Raw genomic sequence first — 15,579 nt, forward strand, 5'->3', positions numbered from 1 at the left:
TCCCGCCCCTGGTAGCCCCATTTATTCCGCCTCCCAGCACACACGCCGGAACCAGCCAGCTGGTGGTTGTCGCCGTTGCGCCTAGTCCTCCTTCCGTGTCATCGCTGCCGCCATGCCCGGAGGGCTCCTTCTCGGGGACAAGGCTCCCAACTTCGAGGCCAATACTACCATCGGCCGCATCCGTTTCCACGACTATCTGGGAGACTCGTAAGTGGCCACCTCTTCACCCTACCCTGACCTCGGGTTACGCCCGGACTCAGGGGTGCCTTCCCTTGTTTCTCCCTTCCGTCCTCCTCACCGCTCAGCCCCCTGCTCGCCGCCCGCCTCCTCCCTGCACCAGTTCCTGCACGTGCCTCTCGTTGTGTGGCTTCTGCCCCGCGGCGGCCGAGCGCTGCTGGTCGGCCCCGACCCTCCGGCCCGCCCTCCGCCGGCCATTGGATCCTCTCTCGCCTTCTGTCCCCCGCGTGGCTGGGCCGGCTCCGGAGTGAGGAAGGGGGAGGGGAACAAAATTGGGACCGCGCAGGTCCCGGGTTCGGGAGGCCGGTGCGGAGGAGAGCTCGTCTGTTTGCCTCTGTTTGGTAAACTGTGCAAGTAGTATGGTCCAGCCGAAGGCCGGAGGGGGCAGGGGCCGGGCGGCATCGGCGGTCAGTTCCCCGGTACTCGTGCCCAGGGTCGCACCTCCTCCCTCCCTCCGTTCTGGAATTTGCTCCCTGGGGAAGGTTGGTGTCCAAAGCCAGAGTCAGAGGACACTGCTACTGGCTGAAGGTTCAGGAAGGGCCCAGCGTGTTATGTGAGGGTTCTACTTGCTGCAGTGGTATTTGCAGTCTTCTCAGCACAAAAAATTTGAAACCACCAGGTGCCAGATAGTGGCTGAAAGACTTTTTGCCCAGAACCTCCCCCAGCTGCTAGAATGTGATTTGATAACAGCTTTGGGAGGAACCCAGAACACTCTGTATGTGTGTGTGTGTCCTTCATTCCAGAACTTGCAACACCTTGAGGGAAGGGCTTTCTGAGGTTGTTCAGTTGCAGTGGCCATGGATAGCCAAGCACCTGGACACCCGTACCTTCCCCTTTGAGACCCTTTTGTTTCACTGCAGAGTGCCTCTCACTGCCCCTTCCCCCTTCTGCCTTGCTTCCAGCCTCAGGTAGACTTGCCAAATTGGTGACCCATGATCTAGCCTGGCAATCATACCTTTATGACTAGGAGTATATTGGCGTTACTGTGGTTGTACAGCTCCTGAATCAGCAAACTTTAAGTTGATTAGATTTAATGTGAAACATCCCAGATGTGTCTAGTTACATTATAGTTCTGGAGTTCCAGTGGCCCCACTACACTGTGGTCTAAGGTGTTAGAATTCCTTCTTGCTTTGTATCCCTTTTATATACAGTGTCCAGGTACATATATTACAGACAGAGGGTGCAGTTTATGAGATTAATCAAGGATTGGACAGGCCTCTGCAGAGCACCTGGGAGAGATTCTTATACCTTAGGCCTAACCAACCCCTTACCGCCCCTTAAATCCATTTGCCAGCTACTGATTAAGGGAAGAGCTAAGTTTTTTGCAAGAGAGGACTAGGCTAGAGAAAGGATGAGAAATGAACATTCAGGCAGTAAAGGCAGGGAAAGAATTCAGAAATACAGACTATGCCCAGTCTCATACTCAGAATTTAGGTATTAGTATTTCTCCAAAACTCGATGGGATTTTCAGATAATGTTCCTTCCCATTCCTGCCTACAGCCCTCACCCTCATAAAACAAAATTTTCCTAGAACTCTTAGGTTGCAAATAAATATTAATATAAAGCATATTTACTGTAGCAATAGTTATAAATGATGTCACTATTTAAGCTAACCCTATTTGTTTGGGACTTTTTTGTTGTCATTTATTGTCCTCGATCTATCTTAATTTGACTAAAAGTGGTACCTTCTCAGGGAGCCATAAGTAGGAAGATGAGAAAACTATCTGCATCTAAACAAAAATATACAAGTCTGCCTTGGGTCAGGCATGGGATAGTACTATTTCCTGCCCTACCCCGAAAATAAGTTTGAGCCCTTTATATCATTGTAATACATGGATTTTTGCCTAATATAATTTTTCCAAACTCCATTCTTAATGTGATTTCAATTCATACTATCAAATTTTGATCCAGGTGTGTTCTGGAGAAAATTAAAATAATTTCAAACGTTACAGGTTCTACCCTGCCCCTGACAACTGGAAACAACTAAGGGGTTTGGGTGAGGCATTTAGTGAGTTTATTGAGCCCAGTCACTGTTTCTGTATGTGTGGGGTATAAGCAGCTTCTTCACAGTACATCTTCACCAAACAAAACATGGGTTTTCCCTGGGTTTTCTGGGGCTTAGTGAGTGGGGACCCCTCCCTTAAATGAAGAAACCTTTTGTCTTTTGAAAATGAGGAAAAAGGAAAGGGGATAATGTAATTGTATTCCTCTGAAGAGCAGCAGTAGGGAGACTTAGAGGAGAGGCAGGCCACAGTAAGACATTCCCAGAGTTTATCCTGTTCCTAGCCATGTGGCAAACTAGAGTTTTGGCTTCTGGGAGAGGGGAGGATGTGAAGTGGCCTCAAACGAGTTCCTTAACATGATTCAGCAATACAGTCTCCTGATTCACAATGGAAAGAGAATGCCTGATTTTTCTAATTAATCACCTCTTTAACAATACAGGAAGAAGTGCCCTGCTCATTTTTTCTCAAGTTCTGGAGACTTTCCTTAAGTCTCATCTGACCCTTAAACAGATCCTTTACCACAGACTCTAAGGCCTACATTTTACTCATAGCTAGCTTATTTCAAAACATACTTAATGTCTTATTGCCCTTTATCAAAAGTAAACATACCACACCCCTCCACAATCTTAAAAATATTACCCCTCTCTTCCCAGTCTTGCCATAGGGCCATCCATCCTTTTTGTAAGAAGGTCTTTTCCTTTCCTGAAACCTTGGGAGTTGAGTGGCAAATGTAGCCGGGAATTAGGTACCTTGTCTCTGCTTTCTTCTTTGTGCTTCAGAAAACTTGGCAATCTTTAGGGAAGTCAGCTTGGCTTCTAGGCTAGAGTTAGTCATCTACTAGTTTAGGATCCTGCTTTAATGTTGTTAAGTCAACAGGAGTGTGGAAACTGTGTGTTAGGTTTTCCTTTTCAGTCCAAAGAGTAGTTTCTGTTGCCCAGGAGAAGGAAACAGTACTCCAAAGTTCTTGGTGACTTTTAGCTTGAAATGTGCTTAAAACTTACACGAATTTAACCTTAGGCAATGATGATTTAGATATTAGTATTTCCCTAAGAATCTGTAGTTGTAGAAATCGACATTGGAGGCTATCATTTTCTACCCACTTGGTCTAACGCAAAAAGAATAATAAACTGCAAATGAAGAGATAGGTAAAACTCTTAAAATGCTGTTGTTTGGTCAGGGTACAAATATTGGGTGTCCTATTTAGCAGGTTAGATCAGTAAACTAGTTTTACAGAAGTTTTTATATCTGTTCACTTCAAAGAATCAAGTGTCAGCTTTAATTTTACATATAAATAGAGGATAGAAGCCTATTTATTTCAGATTACATAATCTGTTTATTATTGTAGTCAGGCATTGGTCTAGATTCAGGGCATATTGGAACATCCATTACTGGAGGTGAATGTCAGCATATCTGTGCTTAGAAAAAAATGTAGAAAGAGTAAAAAGAAAAAAAAATTATTTCAATAAGTACTTGGTTTGAGTAGCACAGATTTTATTAGCTGAAAAGGACTCAGGGTGGCTCTAGAGTTATTAAAGGAGGCAGCATCCTTACAGTCTTTTTAAATATTTATCATGTTGAATTTCATATCTTTGATTGAATTGGGCTTTAAACATAGGCTTTTCTGGAGATAAGAAGATCAAAAAGCATTCCTCAACAGAAAAGTTTAAAAGTGATTGTCTTCATAAGCACTCATTTGAAAAAGAAAGTCATTTTTGATCTAGGATTTGTGATTTTTCATTGTACGTGATGCTGGTGATAATCTATTCATTCAACTGTGACCTTCTTTTCCTTCATTCAGATGGGGCATTCTCTTCTCCCACCCTCGGGACTTTACCCCAGTGTGTACCACGGAGCTTGGCAGAGCAGCAAAGCTGGCACCAGAATTTGCCAAGAGGAACGTTAAGATGATTGCCCTTTCAATAGACAGTGTTGAAGACCATCTTGCCTGGAGCAAGGTACAGTGCCCGTTGGCATATGCTTTGAGGTTACAGATTAAGCTATAAATTTTATAGAGTAGCTTGGTTTTTTGAGGTGAAGGTACAAGTAAGGCTCAGATTCAGCCTTCACTGATTATTTGAAAGTCTGACTTGGACTGCACAGTGACCTCCACCTTGCTAAATCCAGTGGTCAGTTCTCAGCCCCCTTCTTTCTTGGCTTCCAGCACACCACTTCTCTAGCTGTTCCTGCTCATGTGCGGCATGAGCTTCCTCATCTCCCGGCTCCTAATACTGAATATATGCTGGAGTTGCCCTGGACTCACTTCTTGGACGTCTTCTCTTTTTATCTACATTCTTCACCTTGGTAAACTCATCCACCCACATCTCTATGCTATGATTCCCAAATTTCCATCTCTAGGCCAGACTCTGCTGGCTTCCAGATTGGTGAAACCACCGCCTACAGCATCTCCCCTGGGATGTCCTATCACCTCAAATCCAGCATGTCTAAAACGGGGCTCCTGTTCTTAATCCCGGGGGTCTTACTCATCTCAGCTAATGGCATCTGTATTTTTGTAGTTGCTCAGGCCAAAAATCCAGGAGTCATCCTTAATTCCTCTGGTGTTTTCACTTCACATGTATGATTCATCAGCTAACTTGCCTGCTCTACCTTCAAAATATATCCAGAATCCTGTTTGGAAGACTCTTTCCCCAGGGATCTTTGTGGCTTGCCCTCACGCCTTTCAAGTCTCAATTCAAATGATACCCATTAAGGCCACCCTTGCCCTCCTTATCTAAAATTATAACTCCCCTCTGTACTCCCCATCCTCCCCTGATTTGTCTCCTTAGCACTTGTCACCGTCTAAAATACTCTGCACATTGCTGATTTCGTTTGTTTGTTTCTCCCCACCAGAGTGGAGGCTCAGCAGGGCAGACTCCTGTTTCGTGCACTGCTGGAACAGTGCTCAGTACTCAGGACCTCCTAGGCAGGCAGGCAGTCTGTATTTGTCAAATGAATGAACTGAAGGACCTGTGTACTCCCAACAAAAGGATTTACTTGGATAATAAATGTGGTGGTCTAGATTTAACTTGAGAACATTTTAATGACTTTGCTACAGTGTCTACTAAATAATGATAGGGAACTTTCAAAGGATGCTTACTGTGCACTAGGCACTATGTCGAGCACTTGACATGCAACTGAATATACGATGTAGTACTGACTTGTGAGCTGGCCACCTGGGGCTGCATCCCATGCCACTTTATACCAGTTAATTCTAAGTGTCTGAGATTAGAAGAATCATGTATAGGAGAAAAGGGAAGGCATTTCTCTTTCTTGAGGTGGATTGTTTTCATTCCTTACACTTGGCTGTGAATGGTCATTGGCATTTCCACAGTATCTCACAGGCAGTTTCTCGTTAGTTTCTGGGAGCAGCCCTGTAGGGGAGGTATATGGTTCCTGCTCCCAGCTTTTCAGATGAGAGTACTTTTTTCACCCAGGCAGTTGGAAGGACACACTAAAGACTTCCCTGCAAGAAAATGGTGGCAGTGGGATTTGAACCCCAAACTAATACTCTCTTTGACACTAGATGATAGAGAGTAGGAATTTGCTTGATTTTAGTATAAAGCCAAAGCATATTGTTCTTTGCTTTTCATGGGTGTAATGTAGTGCCTATCATGCAAATGGCAGGGTTGAGAATTACTGCAATCATTGCAAGTACAGGTGGCTGAAGGAAGAGTTTATAGCCAATTATATAATACCCTTCAAAGTATAGGAACACACCCAGGTTCATTTTCACTGGTGAGCTTGTGCCCTAGAATTTTCAAAACTGTGATTGCATTAAATAGGAAATAAGTCCCAACTTTCAGAAGCAGTGTCCAAACTTTGACACACAACTGGTTACATAGGAAACCTCAAGGTGCCTCTAGTATGAAACCATATTGATTGTTATTTTAGCTGTGGCGACCTGATAGACCGCCAGTGACAGCAGAAGGGAGGTTAAGCTAATAAAATTAAGAAACATGTTAAAATTTGTTGTTATCCATTTCAAAGTTCATGAATGCCACTTTTATCCTATGGCATCTCTGTTGAGAAATCCACAAAGGTTCATATCTGCTATGCCATCAACTCCTGTTTTACTTTCAAGGCTCCACATAATAAATCGACCTTATTCCAGCTTTAACGCCTCTTTTTCACTACTTCCTAAAACTCTACCCAGATAAATTCCTCTTTCGCCAGTCAACAGTTTATGCTCAGACTTGCCTACATGTTTCAGTAATATTGCTCCCCCTCCCTGGAATGCCTTCTTTTGCCCTGTGAAAATCTTATCCACCCTTCAAAGGCCCAGGTAAAAGTCATACGCCTTTCTTGAAGTCTCTCCTAACTCCAGCAGTCTCACAAATGGGGATGCTGGTGTACTTCAGCATTTGCCATTTACATATTACCGTCTTGCGTTTGTTGCTACTTCTTACGGAAATCATCCAACTAAATTAGAAGTTCCTTTAAAGGCAGGAACCGTGTCTTCCTCATCTGCATCCCACACGTACTTACCATAATGCTTAGCCCACCTTAAATGCAATGTCAACACCAGATCAAATAACGAAGCTAGATTTTTTTTTTTCCCCCAAAACTTCCCAGAATAGAAAAATGGATGAAGTTTTTAACTAGGGGAGGAAGGGATAGAGAGTGGAAGCAAGTACATTATTGTCCTTTAGTTCAGACTTGGAATGCTTTGTTTTTATGTGGATTTCACCCTAGTGTAAATTCACCTCTGCCTTTTCACCCATTTTTACCTTTGACTTGTCCTTGAAGTGAATATTCAACTCTCCATTCTTGTGTTTGCTTTAAGTTTTGTGTTTTCTTTTCATGTCTTAATATCTTTGTTACAGTAGCTTAATGTCTGAGTCAGGGTGCTTTTGAGGCAGGGGCCAGATCTATAAAATTATCTTTGCATGTGCTTTAATTTCTGGATGTGAACTCATTGCTACTGATGGTTTTTATAGTATTTGGGTACGCATAGGTACCCTGGATTGAAGTCTAACTCTATATTATTCAACTTTTAAAGAGTTTAATGCTGCTTTCTCAGAGCAGTAAACGCATGCTGAATTTTAAGAGACTTGGGCATGAGAAGGCTCTAGGTTATAACCTAAGTACTACACCCTACCGTTATTCCTGTCAATGAGCAGTTGGGATGAGGAGTGTTCATTCATTAATTTTCTTATTAAAATAGCTTAGAGAAATTATGATGATTATGGTCCTCTCTTCCCTGTCTTACAAGACAATGACTGTTAACTGATTGAATTCAGAGGATATGCCTGGTTTAGTTTCCTCTTTTCTCTCTCCCCTGCATTTCAGGATATCAATGCTTACAATGGTGATGAGCCCACAGAAAAGTTACCTTTTCCCATCATTGATGATAAGAATCGGGACCTTGCCATCCAGCTGGGCATGCTGGACCCAGCAGAGAAGGACGAAAAGGGCATGCCCGTAACAGCTCGTGTGGTGAGTTGCATACATCCATTACATAGTCATTGTGACTGACCAGGCTACATATGTCCAAGTAAATGCTTGGACCAACTAAAGGAAATGGGGGACTATGTCCAATTAGGATACAAGTGTCCTGGTGGCACTCTCACTTCTTATCTAAATGCTGGTACAAAGTAAAATTTTTCAGCTAAACTTTTAAACTGCTTAATTCACAGCTTTTGAAAATACATAAAAATAGTTATTCTAGGATGTCACCTAAAATTGAGAAATCTTTTTCTGTAGTCCTCCTGACAGCCCACTCTTTAAGGTGGTGGGTCATAGCCTTCTTCGTAAGGCATCCCTGGTTTTGAATTCTTATTTGTTCTGTCCTTACCCACTAGGGAACAAACTTATTCCCACATCTGCAAAAATATACAACAATTTGAGGACCAGGATCAACTCCCATTAGTATTATTTTTATGATAATCTTCCGTAGTTAACATAGTACCTTCCTGAGGCCTTTCCTGGATTCAGTTCGCAAATCAGTGTTTCTTGCTGAGACAGCCAGAGCCAAATATAATTTCCTTCAAGTTTAGAAATATAACGTGGAGAAGAAAATCATGTCTACTCCAGCCACCCGGTTTGTTTGGTGTATCTTTCTAGATATTTGCAGATTTCTGTTGTTGTTTTGTTATACCCTTGAACATTTTTAATGACTTAAGAGCCTTCTGAGAGGCTTTAGTATCAAAAACATTCAAAGAGTTCATCCTGTTTATGTGTCTGTGTGCTTTGCAGGTATTTGTTTTTGGTCCTGATAAGAAGCTAAAACTGTCCATCCTCTACCCGGCTACCACTGGCAGGAACTTTGATGAGATTCTCCGAGTAATTATCTCTCTGCAGCTGACAGCAGAAAAGAGGGTTGCCACCCCAGTTGATTGGAAGGTAAAGATGTTAAAAGGGCAGATACCCAGCTTGCCTGGAAGGCCTGTGGGGCCAGTCTCTCAGTGGCTACCTCCAGGGTCAGTGTTATGTGGGGCTCTTGTTTCTGGCATGCAAGTACACTGGGAGGGCTTTTCCTCCTGGCTGAGTTTAAGATTTGCTGAGAGGCCATTTTCAGGGTCTTTAACCCCTTTTATATAAACTCCCTGTATTTCTAACTTTTAGATTATTTGGACAAATTAATTGGTCAGAATCATTCCTTTTCCTAGTAAAAGGATTTTTTAAAAAACCTTTAACTCTTCCCTGATGGCAAAATATTTATAGCAGAACCTAGACTGGCCACTTAAGTCGTGGGTATAAACCTGTGTGGTGTATTAATGTCTTGAAACATTTTATTTCTCTTAAGCTTCAGTCTTTTAAACCTATGTAGAATTCTCTGAAACCTGTTCATGAACTTTTAATCTCTAAGATTCCTGACATATGTAGGACATGGATAATATCACAAGACTGTCTTAACATTGCTACATTTTTTTAATATGCTAACCTGAACACCTGGTTTTGTTATTTTGTTTCTTCTGACAGGCAAACCATTTATATTCTGTTTCCATTCTTTGACCATATGTTTATTGAGCGCAGACAGTAGACACTGGGATGCAGCAATGAACAATCAGTGTAAAGTCCCTGCCCTCATAGAACTTAAATTCCAGTTGGTAGAGACAAACAATAAACAAGTTTATAGTATATTAGGTAACGATAAGTGCGACAGAGAGTAATCAAGGAGAGGTGGGGAGAAGGGGAGCACAGGTGGGAGGGTTGGTTTTATATTTGGCTGTCAAGAAAGGCCCTTCTCTGAAGGGACCTTTGGGAAGGACGTGAAGGAAGTGAGAGACCAAGTCACGCATATTTAGGAGGGAAGAGCACGGCAGGCTTGAAGGAACAGCTAAGAAGCTTTTCTAATAATGAGCTTGGCATGTTCAAGGAATAGGAGAGCCACCGTGCTGGAAAAGCAGCAGCAGGAGGTGGGGGGAGAGGCCGGGGATGGGAGAGGAAGCCAGATTCAGTCATGCAGGGCAATGATAAGGACTTAGGTGGCAAGCCATTACTAGATTTAAAACAGGACTATTTCTTGTTAAGGTGGGGAAATACTTCCCTTCCCAAAGTGTCAAAGATCAACTTGCGAAAACAAAATTCCTCAGAGGGGATAGAGCAAAGGAGATTTGATTATTCTCATCAGCAACTGTAGCTACTTTTCTGAAGTTAATTATTGCCTTTAGCCTTCACTATAAGATTGAATTTCACCATTCACAATGTCTTTTCAATAGAATGGAGACAGCGTGATGGTCCTTCCAACCATCCCTGAAGAGGAAGCCAAAAAAATTTTCCCTAAAGGAGTCTTCACCAAAGAGCTCCCATCTGGCAAGAAATACCTCCGCTACACCCCCCAGCCATAGGCTGGCTCTCCACAGAGTTGGTGCTGGAGCTGCTCACTGAGCACCGTGAGCCAGAGGATGCCAGCTGCCCATCATGTTTTCCTGCAGCAGTACCATAAAAACATCCTGGTGTGATCACAGCCAAGGTCTTTAGGTTGCTATACTACTGGCTTATTAAATGAAAATGGCACTACAAATTCCTTGGGATTCTTTGCTCTGTGCCTTTAGCAGCATTCTCTTCTGTTCATATATCTTAATATTCTCTGCTGACTCTCTTTGAAATCTGAGGCTCATCCTGTTGGATCTCTGCAGGGTTTATGACCAACAAGGTGGTATCAGTTTATGGTTGAAAAAGCCTGCTTTGCTCCATCATAGAATGAGTTATCAGGTTTTTTCAGCTGTTCTAATCAAATCCTCTCTTCTGTTACCCATTTTGGGAAGGAATAGAACTTGGGGTTCAGCTTCCTCTGTACATATCTACATATGTAACCTAAGAACTGAGTAACCCAGATGTTCTTCATTATTTCATGTTTTGATCACAACTGGGGGCAAAACCTTTTCAATTCTGTAATTTTCCAGTAGATAACTGAAGGATGAGCAGGGGGAAGGAATCTTTAAGTATTTTGCTATCAAGAAAATTTTTCAATAAATTTCTATTGAAAGTGGGAAGCTACAGAAAAGGTTCCACTTGCCTGCCAGGGAGGTGTACCAGAGGCATGAGCAACACGACAGTGCCAGGTGCCTTTCAGAGTATTTCTGGATGTCAGTTGGCTCTACGATGAAGTGCACATGAAAGGGCACACCTTGGGAAGAGGGGAGAGGGTGACTGAAAATGTTTTATTATAGATTTATTCTTGCAGTGGGGGAGGGGGACTATTTTCTGAATTTTACTTCTTAGTGATCAGCAAGTAAATCCTTTGTTAAAACGTGATCAGAAAATTCTGTTGTCACATTTTCAAGTACTAGTTCGGACTCATGTCCTGAGGGCAAATGTTTCCTTGCTAGATTTGACATGCTTTTCTCCAAAGACAGACACATAAAATTTCATATAATGAAAATGCAGGAGCGGCTGATGAAGATGTGATTCCAGGGACTTCCCTGGTGGTCCAGTGGTTAAGACTCCGCGCTTCCACTGCAGGGGGCACGGGTTTGATCCCGGGTCGGGGAACCAAGATCTCACGTGCTGCCCAGTGCAGTCAAAAATAAAGTAAAATAAAATGTGTTTCCTTTGCTTTGTAAAACAAAATAGAAAAGAAAATGTATTCCACCCCATCTCTTGGCCTACTTTGCTTCTTCATGTTACTTGCCTGGGTCCTGTGGAATTTGTGACCCCCACTACAAAGAACTCTCCTAACCTGATACCTTAAAAGGATTCCTAGATTTAAGAATATGAATCTTGAGGATAATGGGACATCTTTTGCTTTTCTGGAAAGAACGCTAAGTATTCTGAACTCATAGTCTCTCAGACTTATTATGCTGTGCTAAGTCCTAGGTTTAGAAGGAAGTGTCCCATACCTGGTATAGTCTCTTGCGTATAGCCCTCTATACTTTTATTGAGTATAATAATGTAAAAGCTGATCCCTGGTGCCATATTTTAGAGAAGTCAGTAAGCTTTTAGTTTCCTTGATTTCTGCACATGTAAAATTTGGGTGACACTAAGAAGGTTGAGAAGGAAGGTGAAAATTCCAAGTTACATATCCTGGTGAATGCTGGTCTGAAAGAGACTTAAAGGACTGGCATCTTGCTGTCATCTCTTATCCAAGTCACTGTATGTTTTGGCCTTAAAGAACTAAGACTATCTGGTTCTCCTTAGCACATCTCTTCTGAACTAATCCCTGAATCCTCGCATTCTGTCACCTCCCTAACTGTGAGGTTCCGCACTGCTGTCTTCCCTTGGCTATTTGCCTTCTTCAGCCCTTGTCTCTCGGAGAGTCTCGCCTCAACTTTCTTTTATGGTGACAATTCAAAGTCTAAGTCTCCAACATTAATTATTCAAACTTGAGTCTTATCTTTACTGATCGATGGAACATTGGCCATTGAATTTATAAATTCAAAATCAAATTATCAGTTCTTCCCCCAATAAATCTATTGCCCCTTTTATCACTCACTCAGGCACCCAAACTTTGGTGGGCTATATCTACTCGACCCACATAGGTGCTGCCACTGTGAAAACGCTGAAAAGCTCAAGGAAAAGGGAGGTCATGTACCCGCAAAATGATCTCTGGTTCTATCATGAAGCAGCCATGAAGCCATAAGACTGTGAAAGTATTCTTCTCCAAATATAAAATGTTACATAATGAATATGCATTGCCATAGTATAGTATAGTATATTTTTAATATACTATGGGGCTTGGAGAGGAGAGTTCCCCTTTCCAGGATTGTTCCTCTGTTTTCATAGGGAGAACAGATTTAATAAATCCGAAGATTTATTAGCTGTAAGTGAATTATACAGCCACTGTGGCTATGAGAGAAGCATAGGAATTTGAGAGGCAGTCTACCATGTGCCTTCTCAGACAATCAGCAAATGTTCTGGCTAGAAGAGATGGTCATCTAAGATTAGCAAAGTGATCAACTTGAGGCTCCTGTGTGGTCTTGCCAGAAGTCTGACCTCCCCTCCAACCTCTACCCTAAGGGTAGGAATATGCATTAAGAAGCTCAGGAAAGGGTAAGGAGCCAGAATGGCTGTGTCTAAAGGGCCAAGTCAAGATGCCAATTGGATGCAGTGAACTGGCACAGTGATTTACTCCATTTGACCCCTCCACTTTGGGGCAATGCAAATTGAGGAAGTACAGCTTTGATTCAAGCTTAAAGGGTGCATTAACTAGTTAAGAGGTCATTGCCACCTTCTTCTCAGTGATTGGTTCAGAAATGGGCATTGAGACACAAATAGAAGACCAACAGAGCTTCTGCAAGAATTCTTTCTCACACGAGAGCTACTGGGAGGCATTTTTCTCTCTCACACTGAATATGGACAAGAAAACATTAAACTGCTGCTGGCAGCCATGTTACAGCCTGGGAGCAGGGATCCAGCCATAGAATGAGGCTGTAAAGGTCAACAGCCAAGTGGAGAGAAAGAAAAACATCTGATTCTTTATGATCTTCACTGAATCTGCCAACTGTGAACCTGTCCTACCTCTGGACTTCTATTACATGAAATAATAAATAACCTTAGTGTTTAAGCTTTTTTGAGTTGGGTTTTCTGGTACCTGAGGCCAAAAGCATCCTAACTGATATGCATGGAATGAAGTATCCTCTAGCTGTTTCAAATACATGGCAGTGTGCCTTGTAAGCAAGATTGTAGAGCAGACATCTGTTTTCTGCTACTTCTTTATCCCCTACCTTAGGCATCTCAAGCTTCAGTATGCATTAAATCACATGAGGAATGGGTTAAAATGTGCAGGCCAGGGGCCTACCCCCAGAGATGGATTCTACAGATGGCCAGAAGTTCTTCATCTGTAACAACCCTATACCAGGTATGGGCTTGTGATGCAGAGTACAGCAGACACTGCAGTTCACCCAATATCCATTTCCCCTTATTCTTCACGAAAAATACCCAGATTGTATTAATGGTGGCAAGTTGAGGTGCCAGTTAAAATTCATCTTAAGATGACAGATCAGTGTGGTCATGTGATAGTGCTGGCCTGGGATGGGGTCCCTTCCTGACTAAAAGGCAAAGCCTAATAAAGAGAAAGCACCTTGCCTCACTGAAAAGCAAATGGGATGTCCAAGTTACAGATGTCATTTTGCCACCCTGAGGATAAAAGTCACAGGCCAAGGATGAAGGAGAAGGAGGCTACAAGGAGACTGGGTCTGTGATAACTTCCTTAAACAGCCAGGCAGTCCTATGGGTCTGTAATGTGCAGCCACACCTGACATTTGTTGACACACAGGTGCCCCGCAGGCCACTCTGAGAAATACTGCCCTATTCTAGGTATCCAGAACGTTCGTAAAAGGCTTGACTTTTTCTCTTATGTTTCCTTCTATTCTTCTATTATGGTTTTCCCTGGAGTAGAGAATCATTACTATTTTTTTGTAACTCTTTATTTTATACTGGAGTAGATTCTTTTAAAATCTTGTTGAAATGAAAAGGAATAGTAGATTCTAAGTAAACAATCAGATCATAAAATTCTATTTTATTTGACTTTTTAAAATAAAATGAAAAGTGATATCAAACAGTACTATGCAATGTAATATTGTTAACTTCTCCTAAACTGTGCTTTCAATAACTAAAGTTATGGAACCTATTCCGTTTTTCAATATTTACTAAATTGGGGACGGGGGAAATAATTTTACTCTGAAAAACATTAGGGAGGCACTAATTGTAGCAATATCACAAATCAAAATTATAGGTCCTATGCTTTAGATAGTAGTATGTTAATTGTACAGTGCTTTTGATAACTCCTGCTCTATTATAACTTGCTCTCAGCTGGATGCAGGATTTCATTTGCTAGGCCATAAGCTTTAGGATATCTTATATTATCCTGAGGAATTGTGAACATCTTAAATATAATGCAACTACTTAGAATTAGAGCTTTTGCAGCAGTCCATCAATTGCTTGTAAAATAAATGCAGCAGTAAATTGTTTTAGCAACTTCTAAGTAAACTCCTTGCCAGACAATCTTTCAGCACTTGAGTCAGGATATTAGCTCGGTCTTTAACCTGACTCCAGGTATCACATAAGTGCCATTAACGTCCTTTTCTAAAATGGTATCCAGTTTCCAACTATAAAAGAAAGTCAAAAGTAAAATATTTGACTATGAGCATTTCAGAAAAAAACTTAAGTGCAATCAGAAAACTTACTGAAAAGTTTCCATTATCTGGAACACTCCCTTTAAAACATCTTACATATTAAGGACTTTGAGTAAGTACATGTGCAACTCTATACCATCAAACATCATCTTGTAAAGAGAGATACATTAATTCAATTAGAGTAGTGTATCAAAGGCGCACTTAAAGAGCAATGTTAGGAGAGTTGAATTCCAGTTAACTTTGTGACTGAGTGCAAGGGAAGCTGGAGACTTCTTTCCTAAATTGGAATGAGCATTTTTTTAATAATGGGGCCTGGAAAAGACAGTGGCAAGTGAGGAGCCGAATCACTAGACTCCCAGTGAGGTTCCCCATTTGTGAAATAGGGTCCCTTTAAGAAAGGAGAGGATGGCCGAGGAAGACCGCCTAAAAAGATTTAAATTGCTTTGTTTAAAGGAACAAAGAGCTGTCAGTTTGGTCAATGCCACTGTCCTTCCCCCAACAAACACTGCAAACCACCGTGATTGTCATAAATAATAGTGGCAGGACCAGAATTTCTATTAGGAGGGTCTTTGGGTGGCTATCTGGTTGGGGATGTGATGGGCCAAGGGACTTCTCGTGAAGCTGCCTTTACACAGCACATCACTTTTCCTTAGAAGACGTGTATTTGGAGTGACTTGGCAACTGGGGGAGGAAGGGTGCTGAAGGCCCCTGAAGCCCATTCTTGGCACCGTTACTGCTACCTGGCCTACTTCTGCATTTGCCTATCGCCTATTGCTCTGTCAGAGCTGTCTTCTCCTCCACCCCACTCAGCAGTGGGCTCTGGC

The 15,579-nt window shown here is 42.2% G+C and overlaps 1 protein-coding gene across 1 annotated transcript; it reads left to right on the forward strand.

The window, feature by feature from the left end:
* The first annotated feature begins 16 nt into the window (after nt 1-16).
* PRDX6 (peroxiredoxin 6) lies at nt 17-11,228 on the forward strand. The gene is made up of 5 exons (XM_067728691.1): nt 17-207; nt 4,039-4,195; nt 7,527-7,673; nt 8,433-8,579; nt 9,899-11,228. The coding sequence occupies exons 1-5, from the start codon at nt 113-115 to the stop codon at nt 10,025-10,027; spliced, it is 675 nt and encodes a 224-aa protein (XP_067584792.1). The 5' UTR covers nt 17-112; the 3' UTR covers nt 10,028-11,228.
* The last annotated feature ends 4,351 nt before the right edge of the window (nt 11,229-15,579 follow it).

Source organism: Pseudorca crassidens, chromosome 2, assembly GCF_039906515.1.
Source record: "Pseudorca crassidens isolate mPseCra1 chromosome 2, mPseCra1.hap1, whole genome shotgun sequence".
Classification (NCBI taxonomy): domain Eukaryota; kingdom Metazoa; phylum Chordata; class Mammalia; order Artiodactyla; family Delphinidae; genus Pseudorca; species Pseudorca crassidens.

Coding starts and splice junctions, on each gene's coding strand:
- PRDX6 (XM_067728691.1), top strand. CDS start 113: ATGCCCGGAGGGCTCCTTCTCGGGGACAAGGCTCCCAACTTCGAGGCC. Junction 7,674..8,432: donor TGCCCGTAACAGCTCGTGTG/GTGAGTTGCATA, acceptor TGTGCTTTGCAG/GTATTTGTTTTTGGTCCTGA. Junction 8,580..9,898: donor CCACCCCAGTTGATTGGAAG/GTAAAGATGTTA, acceptor TCTTTTCAATAG/AATGGAGACAGCGTGATGGT.